The 22,746-nt window shown below is 41.7% G+C and overlaps 1 protein-coding gene across 1 annotated transcript; it reads right to left on the reverse strand.

The window, feature by feature from the left end:
- Positions 1-7,680: 7,680 nt before the first annotated feature.
- On the reverse strand, positions 7,681-21,505 carry ube2ql1 (ubiquitin conjugating enzyme E2 QL1). The gene is made up of 3 exons (XM_023428591.2): positions 21,318-21,505; positions 19,904-20,827; positions 7,681-11,377 (listed from the first exon to the last, which is right to left on the reverse strand). The coding sequence occupies exons 2-3, from the start codon at positions 20,606-20,608 to the stop codon at positions 11,246-11,248; spliced, it is 837 nt and encodes a 278-aa protein (XP_023284359.1). The 5' UTR covers positions 20,609-20,827; positions 21,318-21,505; the 3' UTR covers positions 7,681-11,245.
- Positions 21,506-22,746: the final 1,241 nt, after the last annotated feature.

Raw genomic sequence — 22,746 nt, forward strand, 5'->3', positions numbered from 1 at the left:
GAGAGCTGGAGAGCACATCTCCCTTTATCTTTTTCACTCTTTCTCTTTCTGCTTCTGGCCTTACCCTCTTCCAAAATCCCAACACAGGCACGCACACACAAACAAAGACACTCTCTCTCTCTCTGTGTCTTTCTCCCTTAGACTCTGTCAGACACACACACACACACAGACAGCAAAAACCCTGTCCCTCATTAGCAGTCAGGATGGCTGCTGTCCTCATGTCAGGAAGACGAGGAGGAAAGGAGGGCAAGGAGAGGCAGGAGGAGAGAAATGAATTAGGAGAGGAAAAGTAGACACAGAGGAGAGAAAATGCAGTGAAATCCTCCTGTAAAAAAAAAAAAAAAAAAAAAAAAACATCCATCAAGGTGGTTGCCATAGCATTTGTTGCTCTGTTACACTTTCTCCTCATTTTTACTGTGTGAAAGCTTGTTTTGGATGGGTATACTGCGGTTCCATCATACAGTGCACATCCAACCTACACGCCGGCTTTTAATGAGTCTGATTTGCATTCGGCATCTTACAGGAGAGCTGATAAAATGAGTAAAGAAGGCAGCTCAATAAACTGCTCGATGTGCTGTTGTATCCTGCATCCAATCATGACCCTTTGTAGAATTGATCAAGGTCAGATTGAGGGCACTCTAGGTGGGAGTGTGTGAATGTGTGTGTATGTGTGTGCATCTAATCGACCCAGTTACCCGTAGCCTTCTTCAAAAATACAGCAGCTAACAGATCAGGTGTAAAATAGACAGAGAGAAAGATAATCACACTGCATCTTTTTCCTTTCCATATTAAATATTTTCATCATGATGTGTGTCTTGATTGAAAAACTGATCAAATCCTCCTCAGTCTATTCAAGGAAACAAATTGCATCAGTGATGTGGTTAATCATCCAAGGACATGTCTAAATGTGTAGTGTATTTTTTTTTATTATTCTATTTCATTCTCTTCTATGTCTAAGAGCATACAAAAGGTTACATCCTCGGGTGTTTGCCACGCCGCAACTGTGAGTGTGCGACCGCTGTCTGCTGCTCATGTTCATGCATGCATGTCTTGGTGGCCGGGGGAAGGGTGTGCTTTGCATTTTAACATCCCATCCCTCACTACCGACATTTGCACAGGCTTTTTCTCTCTTCCTATTCTTTGATTTTTCCCTCGCAGTCCCCACGTTGCCCTATCAGTGTCCCTGTCTTTCTAACTGTCCTCTGGGAGAGAGGGATCACCTTGTGTAAAATCCCACATACAGTGAGACGCAGGTCCTTAAAACTGGGACTTTATTGAATTTAAAGCTCACATAGCGTATCCTACCTTAAAAGAACTCATTGAGAATCAATGCTGCAACTGTTGCCAGCGGACAGCAGTCAGAATTGATCGAATTAATCAAGGCCGACTGTGATGTACATGGGCGCATACAAAGAGAGTCGAATTAATCCACACCAAAAAGCTGTCTGGCTTCTCAGAGAGCTGGCTTCTTGTGAAAGCACTGGAAGAGTCTAAAAATACATTTTTCCCACATGCACTGTGCCATATAAAATATTTATAGTGAGCCCCAGTCTGCTAAGAATGGCAAATATGCTACAGAGTGAAAGAGAGGGAGACAGACAGAGAGAGAGAGAGAGAGAGAGAGAGAGAGAGAGAGAGAGAGGGAAGTGGCTGCCAAAGCTTGCTGTAGCCTCCATCCCAGTGCCAGAGCTTACATAAGAGCTAACTGCAGTTTGAAACAGAGGAGTACAGAGCTTTACATTTCTCTATCTCTAGTGATCAGACACACACACACACACACACACACACACACACACATGCGATCAAACAGAGAGTGACAGAGGAAGACAGACAGGAAGAAAGAGGGGACTGATTCTGATGTGTGTTCTTTCTCCAGGAATCTATATTTATCCTCTTTTTATACGCGGCTCGTTACTACGTCCGTCCTGATTTTACCGAGCAGTTGCAGCTGTGGGTGTGAAGCATCATCAAAGTTCAGAAGAATGAAAGACAAAAGAGTAAGGAAGAACACCAAATTTCAATTTGCACTGCATTAATACTACATTATTAAAGAGTACAATACATACAGTCGAATAAATTAGAGACTAGTATCCCTGTACTGCACTGTAAGCAGCTCTCCTGTCCATCCTGGACAATTAGTGGACAAAAGAGATCCTTCCTCACTTGTCAGGAGACAGACAAATGGGAAATGCCCTTTTTACAAGCGTCACATAAAATGACAGCCTACATTTTGGACCAATCTAGTATTTAGGAAAAGTGGGGGAAAGCCCTAAGCATCAATTTATTTCAGCCACATTAAATTCATTTCCCTGCAGATTACATTTACAAATCAATTTAAGATTTGGTTAATTATACGCTGTTTATTTCTTGGAACTAAAGAATTAGATGTCATCACTACACACAGGATGCTGTAGTGCCACAAACAGCTGTGAATCTAGGATGAAAATGACCCATTTCAAAGCCTCCTTTCAACAGAATATCATAAATTACAGCTTATAATTAAAAGAGGATAATTTACAATAGACTAGAGTGTTGTGAGAGGCAATGGATTGTCCCTTCCCTTTCATTTATGAATGCAGTGGGAGCACCTAGCAAGATTTTTCAGATTTCACATGGACAAATGGTGTGGTGGTTCTTGTGCTTTTTCAGGGGTGAAAAATTGGTTTCCCCTCAAAGACGGTACAGTTATTCTTTAATACAGATAAGTATTTGCTGTGAGGGAAAATGTGTGAGGAACTTTGGACTTGAACACTGGGAACTGGAGACTCAACTCAGACTCAAGGTTTATTGACTCGACTACACTGATGACATGCACTAAAAATGAAAACAAAACAAAGCAAAACATGTAATATAGCATGAAAATAAAAGCAAATATCCACAGCTAATAAAACCAAGCTACTAAAGAGGATCTTCAGAGGTCTTCCAATGTGATTTTGATATTGTGCCATAATTGCATAAAACAGTTTGTATTGACGTTGACCTTGGCTGTCTTCTGCACTGTGTCTGTGTCTGGCTGTGTAGTCTGGGAAAATACAGTCTCACAAGAAAAGATATCCTGTGATGGTAAGGTTTCACTCCCGATAACAATATCACAGTAAGACAAAGTGGCCCTTTCATTAATGAAAGTTATAGTGAGTGAGAGCTTTGTGTTCACATGTTGCAGTTCGAGGTCGGATGATTTCACGGAGAAAAACACCGCACATTTACAGATGACTACCTCTGTTCCCAAAGCTTTTGGCTCTTACTGTGTGTATAGGAGAAAAACTGTTCCACGTATCAGTATCATTAAGAGGGCATGGCCTGCACTACATACTAGCTTCGTAAATTACACACAGTGATGCTGATGAGCAACAGCAGCTATTCTAACTGAGTGTTGATAAAGCTACACTTACTGTAATTGCTGCAAACAGCCTCCATTCTTCAAACTGCGCTAAGTGTCCTGCTTTAATTTATCTGGCAGATGTTGCTCATGGAACAAAATCAATTTTTTATGGCCTAATTTATTCACACACATGCACACATACATACGCACTGCATATGTGATCTATGTGCAAAACCTGCACGCACACGCATAGTCCTCCATCTTTTCCATACGTCTGTGTATCAACAGGAAAAACAAATTCATTATTTAACACCATATTTCCAAGTGAGACAACGGCGTACTGGGCATCGATGCATAATGCATACAGCCTCTATAGAATGAAATCACATTTCCAGTGTCCCTCACTCTCCACAGTAAAGCTTCATCTCATCCTACGCTGGAGCTATGGCATCAGTTATGCACACAGTATTTCAGATTTTTTTCTCTCATCTTGCTGCGGAGGAGAAGCATCTTTACAATTTTCCAAGACAGCGTCATTGTACTGTACATCATCCTGTGGGAATTAGCATGATCACCAGGTCATATATAATGTGTGATCCATATATCATCAATGCAAAAGCACTTCCAGTATTTCATGCATTTTGAAAGACAGCTACATACATCATGGATTGACTTATGTGAGGAGAAGCAGGAGGGCCGATCCATAATTCAACACAGGCTTTTTGATGGCTTCTCCCCAGAGATTTCTACCCTTGTGGTTTTTTCCTCTCTGACCCCTTTAAGAGCCCTTTTCTGCCTCTGCTGATCCTCTTGACATTAACTCTGTCACCAATTGAGCAGCAATGTACGTTGCATGTGTGTGTCTAAATGGCGTGTGTGCTTGGCTTTGTGTGCTCTGCAAGCAGCAAGCAAGCGTCCTCTGGCCAGCTCTCGACATGGTTGATCTCATATTGAGACATTCTGGGAAATCTGCTCAGCATCGTGCGTGTCGGCGAGGCGAGGAGGGGGCAGCGGAAATAGGAGACTCACAAATCACATCTTATCTAATGAAGCTAATACAATTCAGACGGAGAGGAGAAGCTCACCCCCCCTCCCCGGGCTGTGTGGCCTTGTTTCACTGTCTTGTTACATCCCTTTTTAAAATAGCCCACTACTTTTTCAATTACTTGCTGTACTTGCTTCAATGAGTGTCACCATGACAGTGTTTTACTAATTCATTTAGTTAATTGACAGAAAATTAAATAACAAACATTTTGCTAATCAATTACAACAAATCCTGAAAGCTAAAATACCAAATAGGTCATTTGTCAGTGTCTTCCAAGACAACATTTTAACCTGCCTCCTCTGTGGTTAAAATGACTTACTGTTCATTCGCCCATAAAATGTGAATTTTTACACTTTGGTTTTTGTATTGATTAAACAAACAAGATATAATTGGTGATGTTTAGTGGTAGTAAAGTCTAGATACTTGGTTTGGTACAAGTTGGTAGCTTATGTTGGCTAGCTAGTATTAGCTAACTTTAGATAGATATTGTTGTGCAGCTGACATTAAATCAGTTTGTCGACTATATTTGTATATTAGTCTTATTTGCTCATGCTACTGCTACCCTACATGCTAGCTTCAACTGATAATTAAAGGAACAGTTAGACATTTTGATATCCACGTATGTCCTTTCTTAATGAGAGTTGGAGAAGATTAATCCCACTCAGTTACACTCCAGAGACCGTTAGCTTACCACAACTTGGTGTCTCTTCATTTTGTTTTTTTGTACAGATTAAACAAATGAGATATAAAGTGTTAATTAGCATTAGATGTATTGGTAGATAGTTTTTTTTTTTAAGGTTAGCTAGCTAGCTGTTTGCTTTAGTCTTCATGCTAAGATAAGCTAACTCTCTCCCAGCTGTTGTCTCACAGTTACACATGAGAGCGATAACGATATAGCAGCTGCCTCATGGGACACCTCCTGTGTGACCTGATGAAGGTTGGATAGACTGAAACGTTGTAATCAAATAAATATTTCAGCAGTAAGCCAGACAGTGTGCAGGAGTCCCTCTCATTGTTTTCAAGCCTGTTCTTATCTAACACATGCCAGTGTGCTACTAGCTGCAGTGATGTGTCTGACTTCCACAGATACAACTGTGGTTAGACTGGGTTTAGGAGGTTTTTACCCTCCACGACATCCATAATCCTGAATAAAACAATACAGCAGGAATGACACCAGCCATACGAAACAGCTTATCACCATTTCCTCACAACCATTTAAAATCTCATTCCAACCAAGCTCGCCCCATGAAAACAGCTGCCATATGCTTGCATCTGTCAGATTGTCATGGTCCCATTTCATCACGCTGCGTGTTGCTTTTACAAATCACACTAACAGCTTCTTCCGGGGAAGGGGGGGTTTAAATAAATAAAAGCAATAACCTGAATACATAAACACAGTCACGGTCACCTTCCGCTCAACTTGCTCTCTCATCTCACTCTGCTCCTCTTTTCTTTCCACTGGCGTTGTTTTGGATGTTTTCTGTGTCAAGGTAACCTTCAGGGGATTGATTCTCGTTGTCTCACATTTGAATAATGAATGTTTTTGTCTATTGCTTTCACTCGAGCAGGAGTGGACGCCAACACATACAGCTACAGTACGTACACAGAATTAGCTTTTTTTTTTTGTGTGTTTACTGTGTTAACTAATCAGAAAATGAAGCGTCTTTGCTTGCTCAGGTGTCCCCAGGGCATTCAGCATGGTGTCATTAATACCTCGCTCGCTCGCTCTGATCCATACACAGCTCCGTCTCTCTCCTCCCCTAATGAGCAGCGGGGAAATATCAGCTAGACGAAAACAAGAGTGCTCAGGGATCAATTAATTGGGGTATGTCAGCAATGATGATAGCAAAGTGTGTGTGTGTGTTTATGTGTGTCAGGGTGGGTGTATGTTTGCTCATTTAGGTTTTGCAAATTTGTGTAGTTCAGCAGATACGAGTGTTGTCTAACACCTGCTGAACAGGTGTTGACAAAGACTGAATTTTGATGTTAGAGTGTGTATCCATGTCAGTTTTCACGGCCTTACTTTACCCCTGATAAAACCTCAACGTGTCGATTTTTACAATGTTTGTTTTAACGAAGCAGCTAAATGGAATGCAGCCATCAGTAATTTTTATAATGTACACCTGTGTTTTTCCTCCTGGGACCTTTCAAAATGTCTTTGCGAACAAAGCGTTACTGGAGTTAGATCTTGCCAAATACTTCCTTGTTCAAACTACTTAATCAGGTGACATTTACTTCAAATGTACTGGATCACAAGAAAAAAGAAAACCCTGCTTTTCTCTGGAAGAAAATCAAGCTTTCCTACTCTGTCATCATGGTTTTGTTTGGTTTTAGATGCTCTGCAAACCCACACAGGTGGTTTTCAGTTACCTCATTAGTCCTCTGCTCAGGAGGGAGGTGGGTGGAGGTACCTGATGTCACCATGCACTAATTAGGATGTGTCCTGTCCAAGCAGGTGCAACAACTTAGGGGAGCACAACCCACAATCTCAGTCCTCTACACACCCACTCAGTCCTGAAGTCTACTCAGGTAAAATAAGTGAAAACTTTCTTCATATATATTAGACTATGTGTAATTCAGTATGGATCACAGTGATAACTCATCCTAAGTTTTTGTTCAAAGTTTTGTCCACCATTACATTTTACCCATCAACTTTATTCTAGGAGTAAAAGTAACACACCAGAAATGTCAGTTGTCACTGGGCCAAAGTCAGTCTGCAAAATCATGATTGATATTTACAATGATTAGATGATGTCATCCTCGCCTGCTGGACTTCTAACTACCTAAAATTATATAAATTAAAATAGATAAAGACTTGATTTTCTCTTTAAATGTTTTTTTTAACAACACAAATACTTTTAGCTCCACTTAACTGTTTTGAATGTTATGTTCAGCTGGAATCCATCCCTAATCTCTCCCCCATGACCCGTGCATATACTCTTTTTTAACACATCCGCTTACAGACGCCTGTGTTGCGCCAGGGTCAGCGGGCGCAACACAGGCGCCTGTTAGTGGACCACTCCACACACAAGCAGAGGGAACACTGTGTTTCCATCAGGCTGCAGGCTGTCTGATAAAAGCACAAGAGCAGGGACAGATGATTACAGCCTGTGTTTACTGAGGATGTTCGAAACACTGTCTTATTGACTGCAGTAGATGAAAGTAGGACGGTGCAGGGGCCAGGCAGAGGACACAGCAGCCCTGAAGTGGGTCATTAAAACATATGCATGTGTAGCAGGGAGACTCAGACGCGTCCCAGATGTGACGATAGCTCGTAACGCCAATATGAAACAAAACAACCAAATCAGCAGAGTTTGAATAAGCTGTAACTTTTATTGCACATTCCTGTTTGGTCTTGCAACGACCTTTCACCTTTTGAACTTTTAAGACCTCGGTCTCGACCAAACACTCAAGTCAGGAGTGGGACGACGAAGTAGCCCAGAGTTACTGATCACAGGTCAGATTCCCTTAACGAGTTAGATTTGAAGCACAGGGAAGTCACACTGATCCTAGATCTTCGACTGAGGGGAACTTTAGTCCAGATCTTTGTGTTGACTGCATTACCCTCAAGCCAAATCACTGTCTAGAGCACGACCATAGGGGAAGGGACAGTAGTGACATCATGGAGGGGACTAGTAAGTATTCAAAGGAGCGTAGGAATTTTCTTGATTCCACTTTGATGCACTCCCAATAAAGGAAATACTCCTTTTTTTAATCTCGAGGCTTTGCAACCTTTTGTCCTTCTTCACTCCCTGAAATCCCCCCAAATAAACACACCTTCCCCCATCACACAAAATACATAGGCTATCATTCTTAGTAAGGTTTTTTTTTTTTTCTTCTCGTTTTCTTGTGACAATACCTGCAACATGCTTCAAATCTTCATTTTGGCAAACCACAAATAAATTAAAACACAAACATTCATATAACACAATGTGACATTTTTTGGGACGCTTAGAAAGAAAGAAAAAAATACATACAGTACAGAACCCAAAAAAGGAAAAAAAAAAAAAAAAAAAAACAAGAAAAGAAAAGCATTTGCATTTTTGTTTTTTTCCCCATATTTTTTCTTGCTTTTCTTGAAAAAAGATATACAGTAGCTAGCTACCAATCACGTATCACATGCAGATATAATACAACATAATCAGTTCACCCAGTTAGTGTCTGCAAACTACCAATCTAAACTATATCACAAAATTATTCTCTTGAAACCAGCAAACACTGAGCTTTTGAGATATTTTGTCTTAATAATAATTCAGTTTACAGTTTTCTCCGCTGACAAGCCAAGAGATCACTATACAATCGACCCTTAAATGACTAGCCAAATTCAAAGAGGACTAACACGCTTTCGTACATGATCACATACCAGATGGTGTGTTGTTGTTGTTTTTTCCCTTTTTTTTTTTTTTCTATTTCATGATGGGAGCATAACACACATATTTGCTCACACATGCACTCACGCACAGACAGACAGACGATTGTTATTGACCACAAACGCAACATAAGGGGGGAAGGGGCTTTGGGATGCAGCACAACCCGGTCCAAATGTGGCGTGCTGGCAAGCGCGGCTTGGCGTCAGCTCAGCGGTTTAAACACCCTGCTCCAGGATTACGTCTGGGCCTGCTGAGAGGACTGACAGGCATCGAGCTGCTCCTATACCCCTCCCTCCCCTCACCTAACCTACTGTCTGCCCTACCTACTTCCCCCAACCCCTCTCACACACATACACAAAAAAAAACAAAACAAAAAAAAAAAAACAGGGCAGGAGCGGAAAGTGACAAAATGTCAGTGCCAAGCGGGAGGTTTGACATCCTCCATCCTTCTGCTCTCACTGCTCTCCTCTAATGACGCTCTGCCGAAATGTCAGACCAATTAGCAGCTTTCCCTCTGACATTTAACTGGCAGATAGCAAAACAAATACACAAGGAGCCCACTGGACTGGACGGACAGATAGTATGTGACTAGTGGGCGCCCAATTGATTGAGAATGATGCTGCTGCACCCGCCAGAGCTAATATTAGATATTTATAAAGTCCTTTCAAAGGTTGGAACTCAGGAACTTTGTGTCTCTTAAGTAACTACAGCGGGTAGAGCAAATAATATCCGTCTTCGGCCATTTTGCAAGCCGCCTGACATTTCCGAGAAGCAGCCAGCAGTGATCAAAGCTCAAGATTCCCTCCTCTCCCTCTGTTCTTCTTCTTCTTCTTCTCCTCTCCCTATTGCCTTTCTCTCAGCAGACATCAATCAGGCGGGCTGTGAAGCGTACACTCATTTAAAGTACCACTCCAATCCACTGGCTTCATTTCTGGGTGGTTACCGCCGCCATCAAGGCCGCAGGTGTGTATATGTGTGTGTGTGTGTGTCGGTGAACTCAATGTGCGTGTGCGTCTCGAGCATAGCTAAATGTCCGAAGTGTATTTTCTACTGACTTAAAGTTATTTAAATGGATGGGAGACGAGGCTATGTGCACGGAGATATTCACGCACAGCCACACACGTGTTTACAGTAGTGATAATCAGGAGCTAACAGACAGTGGAACAAGACGGCAACAAGTAATTTAGCAAAAAAAAAACAAAAAAACAGCACTCCCTTTAGGCCTTAGTGTCATTCACAGTAAATCATATTTTTCTCTGTTTAAAGGGTTATCTCCCTTGCTCACACAACACACACACACACACACACACACGCACACACACACACTGAGGCCTGGCCTTCAGCTGTACCATCTGGTATCTAAATCATGGGAATTACAGTCTTCTTCCTCTCCTACACACACACACACACACACACACACACACACACACACACACACACACACACAATAACATGAGAGTAGAGAGAGGAAGAAAGAGAGGTGATTGACTGTCATTCTATTTATCATACATAGTCTCTGCATAAAGCAACATGTGACTTTTTTTTTTCTCCAATAGAAATCAATATCCATCTACGCAACAGTGAGCTCTAAATTTAGCCACAAGAGACGGAGAGAGAGAAAGAGAAACAAAGTGAACGAGCGAGCTAAAGAAAGAGACAGAGAAAGAAGAGAGAGAGAGAGCACAGCTCCACGTAAATTACAATCTTCATGTTGCATTGAACTGTGAGCAACGGCACAGTCTAAAGAAAGGGGAAATGAAGGAGTGAATGAGTGAGTATAAACGCCAGTGCGCTGCCCGTCTATTAAACATTAACAGCTTCATTTACATGTAAATGACCCGACAGCTACAGAGAGAGACGTGGGAAGTAATGCCAGTTCATTGCTAAAGAGAGGAAGGGAGCGAAGGGATGGAAAAAGAGGAGAGGATGGGATGGTGAGAAAAGGAGAAGGGAGGGATGAGTCTCCTTCATTTAGTAGTCTTTCACATGGGTGGAGAAGTCCACACTGTTTGATTTGTCCGACTGCACGTGCATGGGTGTGCGTTGGGGGAATAAAAAACAAAAAAACAAAAAGAAAGAAATCCACCACTGTAACGCACACTCCGATGCACGTGCACACACTCCCAGCTGATGTCCGATGGAGTGACAGACACACACACACATTCACACCCACACACACACACACACACACACACACACACACACACAACTCCCTCTCAGGCCTTTCCGAAATGGGGGAAAGAAATCTTCGAAAAGTCGCTTCTTGGTGGAGGAGTGACGATGACGATGGTGTGTCTGCTCTCTGAGAGTTTTGGTGGAGATGGAGGACAAAAAATTTCAAAAAATAATCACACAGACACACAAAACTGAAAAAGAGAAAACTCGAGTGAAACACCAAAAAGGTAAAGATGAGAGATTGTTGGGTTAGCGTGGTGTGTCGTTTTGCGTGTCGGGGCTAGCTGGGTTTGTCCGGCTAGCACGGGGGTCAGGGGGTCGGCGTCTGAGCGCTCAGCCGTCAGACACGGGTGGGGACACCCAACCGTACTTCTCGTGGGTCTTCACCAGGGACTTGAAGGTGGCCTCGGCTTCCTTACGGCTAAACGCTTTCTTGGACTTCCCTGCTTTCCTACATATACGTCCCTGTGAGGAGAGACAGAGATACAGAGAGAGACAAGCGACGGAGGTTAGGTTGTGTGGAGAGATAAAAAAAAAATAAAATACTAAAGCCATCAAACAAGTGAACTTATTCCTTAGTGTCTTTAGTATTTGTGGACTCTGCGCACATTTGTATTTGTGACCTTCAAACAAAGCCAGGCTAGCTGTTTCCAGCCTTTGTGCTAGGCTAAGCTAACCACCTGCTGACTGTAGCCTCATATTTAATGGATGAAGATGAGAGAAGTATCAATATTCTCGTCTATCTCTGTGAAACTATTCCTTTAATGGTCTGATTCTGATATTATTTACAGTCTCATATAAAAATTAGATGAATAATAATAAAAAAAAAAAAATACAGGGATTTTGTATCTCCACCAAAATTATATTCTTGGCAGTGAAGAGTTATTTTAAGCAGCATTTAGATCATCATGTAGGTGGATAGAATTTCAAGAAAATACAACAGAACATAAATAATGATAATTTATTTTTTTCTGATGTTTTCTAGACTAAGATTTTGCTAGAGAAGAATGGGGAAGTTGGACTCATGACCTGAGTATTTCCAAACTCCTGGCTACAGCCCCGCATAAAAATACTAAGCACGACTTCAAGAGAAGCTATTTTCGAACACTACATTTGTTCGTCTGGCTGTCTATCAAGAGAAAACAAATTATGAATGAATTTTCACCAAATTGGATGGACAAACATGTCCTGGGCCAAAGAACAATTGATTGGATGCTGGTGATGATCTAAATCTGGGATCTCTGCCATTAGGTGATGGGTGTATTTTTGTTTAGCCAAAACAAAGAGACTAATGGAGAAAGAGGCTGTCCTTCATTTCAACTTTCAAGCCACTGTGTGTCAGATTTTAGGTGACAAGTTATTTTCATAACTGATTAATCTGCTAGTTATTTACTCGATGAATTGATTGGACTGTAAAATAGCCATCAGTTACCTAAAGCCAAAGGTGACATCTTTTTTGATTAATGATATAAAAAAGAGAAAAACTGCAAATTATCACATTGGAGAGGCTGCAGTTTGAGAATAATTTGCTCAATTATATAAATAATAAATAATTCTAATGGCATAATTTTTCTTTGCGGGAAAATGAAACAATCCTGGAGAAAATTGATCTTCGATACAACTTCTTTCAGCCCATTTTTCTTTAAGCTTAAAGCAAGAGGAAAGAAATCATTTTGGTATGCTGTCATTGATTTTTCTTTATGGCGCTCCTCAAAAAGAATATTATGTGAAAATTTAAAAAAAAAAAAAAAGGAAAAGCAAATGTCAAAATATTATTTCTCTGTTTTGGATATGCAGCGTCAGATCAAAAGAAAGATGGTTCTCTTGTTCACAGTTGTCGGAAGTCTTGTCAAGATCACGCTGCAAAACCTGTTTCCAGACAAGCTATAGGAAGACAGAGACCCAGCCCACATGTGCAGATGGGTGAACTGGATGGTGAATGCACAGCTGCAGGGTGAGATGTCGACAGGACAAGTGATCTGAATGCAGGTTGACCAACATTAGATCAATGTTTAAACGGAGGAAAATGGCTTTTTAAGATCTCACGTGAAAATGGGGAGATAAGTGAAGAGCAGAAGCGGCTGCATTTAAATGATGAATAGGTTGTAAATATGACAGAAATAAATAAATGAGCAGGTTAACCCTCTCGTGCTCAGCGTGATAAACGTCTCACTGGGAGAACCGTGACATTTTCACCCAGGCGCCACCTTGCTGAAATCCTCCTTCTTTCGCACACTGGTTCTAATAATAAACGTGGGATGACATGGGGGGGTGGGGTGGAGAAAAGAGGTGTGGGTGTTGCCTGTGACGATAAAGCTGCTTATTCTGTTGTTGGCAGCGGTGCTAAGTCTTCCCTGAAGAAGAGTGCGTGGGAGGATGAAGAGAAAAAGAAACAACTATCTTCATTTTGAAAAACGAACACTCAGATACACGGCCATGACAGAGGCATGATTCAGTGGATCGTTTTACATTTTAAAAATATTACCTCCGAAACACAGAAACACCACAAAGGGAAGGTCATGATAAACAGATCTGACTACACAGTTCATCTTTGTCCACTGGTCATACTGCAGCTATATTTAAAGCTTATATCTGAGCTGTGGTTGACTCACTAGATGCACTACCCTGCAGCTGGGTAACGTGTCAGGTATATTACTGTCTTTGTTTGTACACCTTCTGTAACATTGCACCACTTCCCTCTATCCAAACGTTTCTTGGCAGGGAGAAAATGGCACCGAGGACACTCCGCTTCACTGAAACCGATACTAATGAAATTCTTTCAGATGGCGAGCGCCTCTGCATTCTGCACTGCAGTACAGGTAAAAACCCTTATATTATTACAGTCTGCACTTTAATCCTTTAGCTATAAGCTTCTGCCACGGGATAAATGGGGCCACTGTTCCACAGCGGACACGCAGCTATGATCAACTCTTCAATCTGTTTCATTCTCTATCTGGTGGAATAATTTGACATTTTGGGAAGCGTTGTTGTTCGAATTCTGGTTAGCTCCTGTTAGCTTCGGGTTAACGTAGCAGAAAGACTGGAAACGGAGGCAGAAGGCAACAAAATACACCTGCCAGCACCTCCATAGCTCACTAATTAACACCTCATATGTTGTTTGTTTAATCCATATAAAAACTTGAGTGTAAACAACGTGTTATATGGCGCACAATTAGTTACTAGTCCTGGCTTACTGATATCTAGCTTACAATTCATTCCATTCACCTCCATTTTCTTGACAGAAATCTCAGATGTAGAAATCTTAAAAGCTGACTAAAACCAAAAGTATTTGCATTGTTTTCTTTTGGGTGAACTGAACTCGGACTACGTGAGATGAGTTGCTAGCTTGTTTCGGTGCTAAATAAGCTATGTTAGCTTGACTAGCTTTAGCTATTTACTTTACAGTCTCTGAACTTGGCGTAGCTTGTTTTACGATGTGATAAGCGAAATGTTAAATGCTGGCCTTGTGGTATTTATTCATCTTTTTGGTGTTTTTCGTTCCTTTTGTTTGTGTGTTTTCTTCTGTGTGGTTAACAGTGGCTGTTTCACTGGAACTGAGCATTTATATGTTACAATATTTTCATATTTATGCCTCAGCCACTTTACCGCTAAGCCCTATGCACAGTATGTACACCCTGGTCGTATTGTATTTGAAAGCACTATTACAATGTGTTTTATGCAACGTGGATTAGAAAACGTATCGCTGTAAAACACTGGTTCACCCTTGGGCTGAAAAAATACTTACTTTAAACAATGTCTGCCTCAGTGTGGTGAAATAAGATCTTAAATACAAGATTTAGGTAAAGACTAGAGAGATTAAACAAGATAACAGTTATTATATGTAATGCACCACAACATTTAGAACAGATCCGTAGATCAGTACAAAGCATGGGCACTAAATTTGTTTAAATTTTCCACCTTCTTTAACAAAAAGTGGATTTTTAGGACTCCAGTTTTGAACTGTGCCTCCCTGTGCAATGAGATACATCAAACACAGCCCAATGTTAATTCTCCACTCCCGTGACATTTGACGGATGATCAGTATGTCCTATTGCGTACTCTGCTATTTTGGGTCAAAAGTGTTGCAGGGGATAAAGGGAGATGAGGTGATAACATTGAATGATCTGGAGATTAGGGTTACAGTTTCCATTCCTGTAGCAACACTGGCCTCATTTCACTGTGGAGCTTAGCGACACTCACACCCTCTCTCACTTTGTTTCTCTGTCTCACTGACTGACAAATTTTGAGGCGCTCGTCCTATTATTTCCCCTTATATTTTCAATACTGAAATCAATCCTTGCTACAAAAGTCCACCATGATGAGTCTTTTAGTCTCATACTGAATATGACACAAATTCAAATGAAGTCAGACAATTGAAATTAAGCAGAATAGAGCTGATCTCACTTCCACCATGGAAACAATGACATTATTATTGAAGATGATTTGCACTGGAAACAAAAAAAGTTTCCTTCTGTGTGGGAATTTCTTAGCTTGTTTTGAAAAACCTGCATGCATGTTTCAATGAGTGACTCATCCAGATTTATGACATGCAGCGTCCCTTGGGGTTGTACTTTCTGTTCCTCTTTTACAAGGCCACTTTAGAAGACAACCTCCTCTTTTCTCAAACAACTGATCCACCGAGCCTTTAACATGGAAAAACAAACCGACTGGGTGACACCTAAGCAGGGCTGTCTGAAACCTGCTCAGCCTCCCTGCGCAGCCAGAAGCCTGTAATACAGATTACCCAGGCTGACAAGCAAAGATAATGCACCGGTTGGCTGCTGTCAGAGAGCATTGGCGAAAAGCTGGGATACGTTGTTCTCTTTTCAAATCACATGCAACCTCATTATCCATGCATATCTTCACATCCCGCCATATGGAAGCTGTCACCACCTCAAAATGGCGGCCGCTGTCTTGGATTGATATTGTTATGGCATTAAGCCATTGTTAAAGAGGTGTGATTACCACGGTGATCGATGGCAGGGATGAATGTACCCTCGGCTGAACACAGTGTTGTCATTTAACCAATCGCTGTGAACACCATGTATTTGTTTTTACACACAATAGCTGGCAATTTCTCATTGGTTTGTTACCTGTGGGGAGAAGACCGGACCGCGGGTGTGTGAAGGAGCAAATTAGATGGACTGTTTGTATACGCTGAAAACAGCGGGTTTTTTCATGTTAGAGAGAGCGAGAGATAAAGAAACAGAGAGATACAGATTAAGACCAGAGACAAAGAGTGTGTGAATAAGAGTCAGACAGAAAGCGGAGATTTGCTTCTGATTATGTGTATTGATTTATGAGCCAATACAAAAGTCTGTGACTCCATCTTGAAAAGGGGAAATTGAGCATTAATTAGCACCATTGTGCTTGCAGTCATCTACAAGAATGGCTCGGTATGATGCATCCAGGGAAGGACCAGGAGAGGAAGTAAAAATATCTGCTCATGATGGTAAGAATGGGCAAACAAAAGAGTGTGTGTATGTGTGTGTGTGTGTGTGCGTGTGTGTGTGTGTGTGTGTGTGTACGCATAGTGTGTTGTGGTTCAGTTGAGCGAATACCCTGAGCCTGTACAGTGCCATGTCAGTGTTTATCTATTTCAGCTAAGCGCTCGCTCGTTGAGAGGGACACACTCGTGTAAAGTGGCTGCTGGGTAATCGTGTGAATGGAGATCAGTCAATGGGCAGAGCAGGGAAGGCCCCAGTGCATGTTGGGAAGCAGCTCTGGGGGTCGGTGGAGGGATTGCATAACACAGACATGTGCTTAAAGGGGTCAGGATAAACAAACAGGGATCAATGTCATCATCATCCTCATCAGATCAGTAAGGAGAGCCCCGTGGGTGCTGATGCGACTGATGGCGGGGTCATTAAAGGCTAATGCTTCTGTTTTTTTTTTGTTAGGTTTATGTCATTGGTCTTGGTTCCTCTTGTATTTTTACGCTTTACACTGTGTAAAAATCAACTTCAACAGAACAGTGAACTCCACCACTGAAAGCAGGAAGCTTTAAAGGGGCATCTTACACATGAAGGTCAGTTTACTCATCACAAGGAGGACACCTCAGACACCAAGTGTATAATGTCTTATTTGGCTCTGGAGGGACTTTCCCAAGTCTGTAAAAATAACCAGATGATGTCATGATGTGAATCCCCAATCTTTAGTGAAGTGACACATTGTATCGATGGAAAACCCTTATAATTTTGTTTTAGTTTTTTTGTTTCTAGATATGGATCCAGGACTGCAACTGGTGTATTTTCATTGATAATAATGAAACAGTAAAAAAATACCTAAATTTCCAGAGCACAAGATAAGTCATCTTGTGCTCTGGAAATTTAGGTATTTTTTTTCAAATTTGTCTGAATAAAAGTCTAAATGCAAAGATACTCAATTTTCAATTTTTATAAAATTGAGAGAAACGACAAATTTACATTCATTTGAGCAGCTGACACCAGGGAATGTTTTACATGTTTGATAAATAAATGATTTAGGCTAAAAAATTGTCAAAACTCCACCAGGAAACTTGTGTTACACCTGTTTCCTTCAGGTGTCGATTTATGGCTCTTGATAGCTGTTCATTTCAAGCTATATTCCACAACAGGTGGTTTATATTTTGAGATGAATAATAATGAAATAACAAAAATGACACTGCTGAAGATAAAAACTTTGTCAGTACAAGTGATTGATAACTGGTGGGATTCCTTAGTTTTTTTTTTTTTTTTTATAGAAATCAACAAAGAAATCTAATTAGAAGCGCCTGCAGTGCAAAGTGACAGGAGCGGAACAGGTTATATTCAGTATTAAATGCACCATAATTGAAATGACACTGATGTACTTTCCAAACACTGCTGTACAGACAACAATACAGCAACACAGATCAATTTCCAGACTGGTTCGTGCTACAAAGGTGCCTGTATTCAACCTGATGCTGAGTTTGCCCACACTGTTTTCTACCACTGCACACCTGGGATACATTTACTGCCACTCAAGATAGATTGCTCTATGACAGTGATTATCTTAAAATGAGAAGTATCTGAAGGAGACTAATGATCGCTTTTACTTCTGTCAAACCACTTAAAACCTTACCGCGCCCTAACCTCTGTGATTTTGTGTGTGTGTGTTTCCTCACATCTGCTGGTGAGGACATGTGTAGCTTTGTTGACTTTCACCTCACCACTGTGTCACCGCATGTATCCTCTCACACTAAAAATAGTGCGGGAGCTTCTAAACAAGCCAGGACACTATTGTCACAGGGTCCGGGTGCACAAGGATGAATAAATATATTCTTTGTGTGTGTGTGTTTAGGTTTATATATAGCTGTGTGTGCTCTGTTTGTCATCATGCACGAGAGACAAGTGCATCGTCGAGAAAATTAGGACATGAAACGCGTGCAGGCACATGTGTAGACACACACCCACAGAAGAGGCAAACAAAGAGATAAAGAGATGCACACACACACAGGAATAATTAATCAATATTGTTTCCATTAGCAAACTGGAGATGGAAGACACTGCACCATAATTAGGGAGCACTGCAGAGCCGCTAGCTCATCTCCTCAAGCAGCAAATCAAGATGAGCACACACACATCTTTTCTCTCTCTCTCTCTCTCTCTCTCTCTCTCTCTGCTTTGGGTACAGTTTTTGCATGACCTCTCTTGGTAGCAGATGCTTAATGACCACAGATGACTCGGGAATAATGTTAAGTTATATCATCAAAGCTAAAAAAAAAAAAAAAAGCACTGAGGTTGGGCAGGAGAATCCATTGACAGTTTACATAAGGTCTCCTGCCACAGCGCCGTCACACTGCTGTGACGTCAAAAGAGAGTGAGTGAGGTGCATGAAGCGGACTCTACGGATGAAATGACTGGAAAGTGAGACAAATGTGAGCATTAAAAAACACATTAGAAAACAATCTTTCCTATCTGGGTGGAAAATAGAAAAATCTAGTCAAACGATTATAGCTTGGAGTGCATTTAGAGATGCAGCTATTTCCATTGGAAATGCAGAGGAGCTGCTGCTGCTGCTGCTGCAGTGCACTGAGGATGTGAAAAACAGATTTGACAGGATTACATAATCCAGTCAGTCTAAGTCATTGAGGACTGCTGGTAGGTAGGCTACCTGCTGTCTCTATTTATTCATCTGTCTCTCCATCCCAGCTTTTTCTATCACACTCTGCACGTGTTGAATACTTCTCTTATTCCCCTTTTATAATAATCTGATAGGAGCACAGCTATTGTGACACTGCATTACAAGCTGCATGGGGACTTTTCCGTTGCATGGCAGCAGGTCTTTGTTGTCAAAGGAAGCTGATTTATGTAGGTGATAAAGCGGGACTGCAGAGAGGAGCTGGAATCGAGATACTGAGCGTTGCACTACATGAAATGGCTGCCATAAAGTCCCATAAAGATTAATAATATTCACAATCATGGGTTTGCTCATAGCAGAGAGGAGGGCAGGTGAGGAGACAAGAGGTCTGAGATATTACAGTGCAGCACCTACAGCTCACACAGTTAGGCTACAGATACAGAATATACAATATAATATATTTTACCAAATATTTCTTTCTTGTAATGATATTCGTCTTTAAAAAATTAAAAAAGGAAAACCTAATTGGATGCACTTGTTTCAGGATTTTCCACTGGTGATCTCTCCACTGGTGTCCAAAAATGACACTTGATTCAGGAGCTTATAATTGCCAGATGAGATTAATTAATTGAATTAAAAGAAATAGCATAATAGTTTAAAACTTCATATAGACCATAGACTAAAAGTCGTGGCATGGTGGACATATGTTGTATGGTGGACATGTTGTGTTGTATGTGCGTAAAAGCAGTTTCACACGTTAATTACATATGACGCATGGATGCCTAATGGAATTGCTCATATCCAGTGCGTGTCATGGCTTAAAATAAAAGGTAGCAGAGATGATTAACATGTCGTGTGGGTGATGATATTCCAAGCAAGGACCCTCACCCACCAGCCCCTTCCTCCCCTCACCTGTCCTTTTACGAGGCTGGCTGCAAACTGCCTCATGACCGCCTCCACCGTGTAGGCGCTGGACCATCCGCGGGGGGTCAACAGCTCCATGCATATGGCCCCGCCATCCAGCACGTAGCCGTTCTCCAACCGGGGCGTCAGGACCCGCATGAACGGCGGCGAGAAGGGGAAATTATCGGGAAAGGTGACGTTGAGCAGTATGAACTCGGTGCAGGTCTCCTTCATGTCCTGCCACAGCGCCGAGTCCTTGTCCACCTGGTGCAGCTTGACGTTCCAGTCATACAGGTTGTCCTCCACCAGCTCCACCGTGATGAAGTTGTCCCCTAACCTCCTGATCTCCTGTAGCTCCTTCATCAGCCTCCGCGTCCGGACCTGGGTGCAGTGTTGCCGATGAGGCGCCAGCGGTGCTATCGAGGAGGCACTGGTCGCTTTACTCCCGCCTCCTCCCGTCTGCTGCTTCTCCTTCGCATCCTTGCCCTGCTTATCCTTGCCGGTCGGCTTGTCCTTGCCGTGCTGGTCCAGCTTCCTCGCCTTAATCTCCGGGGTGCTCAGGATGTTGGTTTCGTTGGCGGTCTGACAGTGTTTGTTGGCGTTGTTTTTCTGGTTCCCTTTGGTCCCCTTTAACGAGCCCTGGTGGTGCTTTGGGTCCTCGGTGTCTCGGTCGTGCAGACGGATCAGACCGATCTTCCGCAGTAGGGTGGCCATAATTTTTTATAGATCTATATTTCTCCGCCGATCCCCCCGCACAGGGGCGAGATTCACCCTTTCAAGTCGGTTCCCGCTCACAGAGACGACCTTTATTGATGGTGATTATTAACCTTGTTGTACCGCAATCCCCCCTCCGTTCACTGCAGCCTCAGGATGAACACTACCGGGGAGCCTGAGCTGTTTTCTCCTCAGTGCATCATCTCGACATCAGCTCGACTAAAAATCAAACACAATGAAACAGCAAATAAATGCGAGTTCAGATGACAGACAACACCAAAAATAAATGCTCAAAACAGATCAAAGGAATTTGGTTATTTTTTTTCCTGCAAGTGGACCGACACCATGACTGTGACTGCAGTTGTTCCATGATAGGACGATGCATTACGCAGAACCACGGAGGTGATCTTGTAATTACACGTTAAACATTATACCATAGTGCAGGAATATGCCGTAGGAAAATCACAGAGGGAACCATACAGGCTACAGGACAGGGTATTGAAGGATAAAATGCATGTACTGTATCATCATAGAGAATAAAAAATAACCGATGAAGGTGACTATAAGATCTCTACAGGCGTTCATAACACATCAAACATAAACTGTAAGTCCTTATCATAAGACCACCATAGATTTTCCCCTTACGCGTCTCCTCCTGCCCACACAGACCCGGTATTAGACCAGCAATCCGACAGCAGACCGTGCTTACCGAAGACGGTTAAAATCCGGAGTAAGTCCGTGTTATGTCCCGTGATGTAGCCCGGACTGTGTGTAAGGAAAAAAGAAGATATGGCTCCACCATCCAGTAGACCTGCCGTCGGTGAGCGCTGCGGTGTGGAGGAGAGGCTTTGATGTGTGTAGTGCAGCTGCGGCAGCTCCAGCTTTAATGCAGCCCAGGACGAGCCAGCCCCCGGTAATGCCTCTGAGCCAGTCTGTCCACACCGGCAAAGCGCTGCAACAGTGCAGTTTTTCAAAATAAAAGCCCCGGAGTTAGGTTATGTTCAAGGAAAAGCAAGCACCAATGGGGGAACATGGTTTATATGAAATTACAGCATTGACATATCCCAGTTGGTAATTACCATTACAATAAGGACCATAACAAATCAGCTAAGCTACTTTAAATTGTTGTATTTTCCAGTAAAACTCCCAAGCCCACATACATCTTTAATACTACATAAACCTAATGACTATTGGGTGTATAATGAAAATGGACAGCAAACCACACAATGCTTATTATATATTATATAATACTTAATTATTTCTAACAGGGGGAAAAAGAGCTTGAATAGCCTCTAGCAAAGCGTAGGTTTTATACTATAAACATAACAATGGCTCCAATACACCAATAATGAATCACACAGAAAAAAATAAAGTAAATGTGAAATATTAGTTAGTTAGTTACAGAGCAGCTCTACAGCTATCAAATAAATGTTTAGGCAACTGATACAAATATAGAATAATTGTTAATCATAATTGTTAATCATAATCTACAGTCAACAGTGTATCTGGGAAACCTCTTTTAGGGTCAGAAATTAAAAACTGTATTGTATTATTGCTGTATCATAAACTGTATCATACACAAAAAACGTTGTTATAGTTTGTTGTAGTGCATTTAGGGACTAAATCATTCCCTTGACCAGCCAAGGTACCTTAACTGGTAAACACAATAACATTGCTTTTATTTTGAAGGTTTATGGCGTATTTCCTGGTTTATTCTGGCTAACCCTGCTAACTTGGCGTTCCTGTGTTTACCTGGAAGAACAGAGACTTGGCAGGTTAACTATGCCAGAGGAATGTAGTCTCAACAATATTGACATTCACTTTCACTTTCAGACTCCCATGTACACCAGTTCTGTCAGTGCGTGCATTTTACAGATTAATGAATGACTAAGAATATTCAAATATCAGAGTAAACTTCAATCTTCAGCCCTTAATGTTAGGACTGACCTACACGACTATAAAGACATGTATTATTCAGAATATTATTAAGATGTGCAAACCTTATTTCACACAGATTAATGTCTTAAGTAATTGCTCACCCCCTCATTGCCCTGCTTCATTTCCACACAGCAAATAGAAGAAAAAATTTTAGTTTAATTTAGTTTTATAGAAGTCACAGTGGACACTGAACAGTGAAG

The sequence above is a fragment of the Seriola lalandi genome, unplaced genomic scaffold, assembly GCF_002814215.2.
Source record: "Seriola lalandi dorsalis isolate HSWRI2012SDOR001 ecotype SW California unplaced genomic scaffold, Sedor1 jcf7180002054879, whole genome shotgun sequence".
NCBI classification, from domain to species: Eukaryota; Metazoa; Chordata; class Actinopteri; order Carangiformes; family Carangidae; genus Seriola; species Seriola lalandi.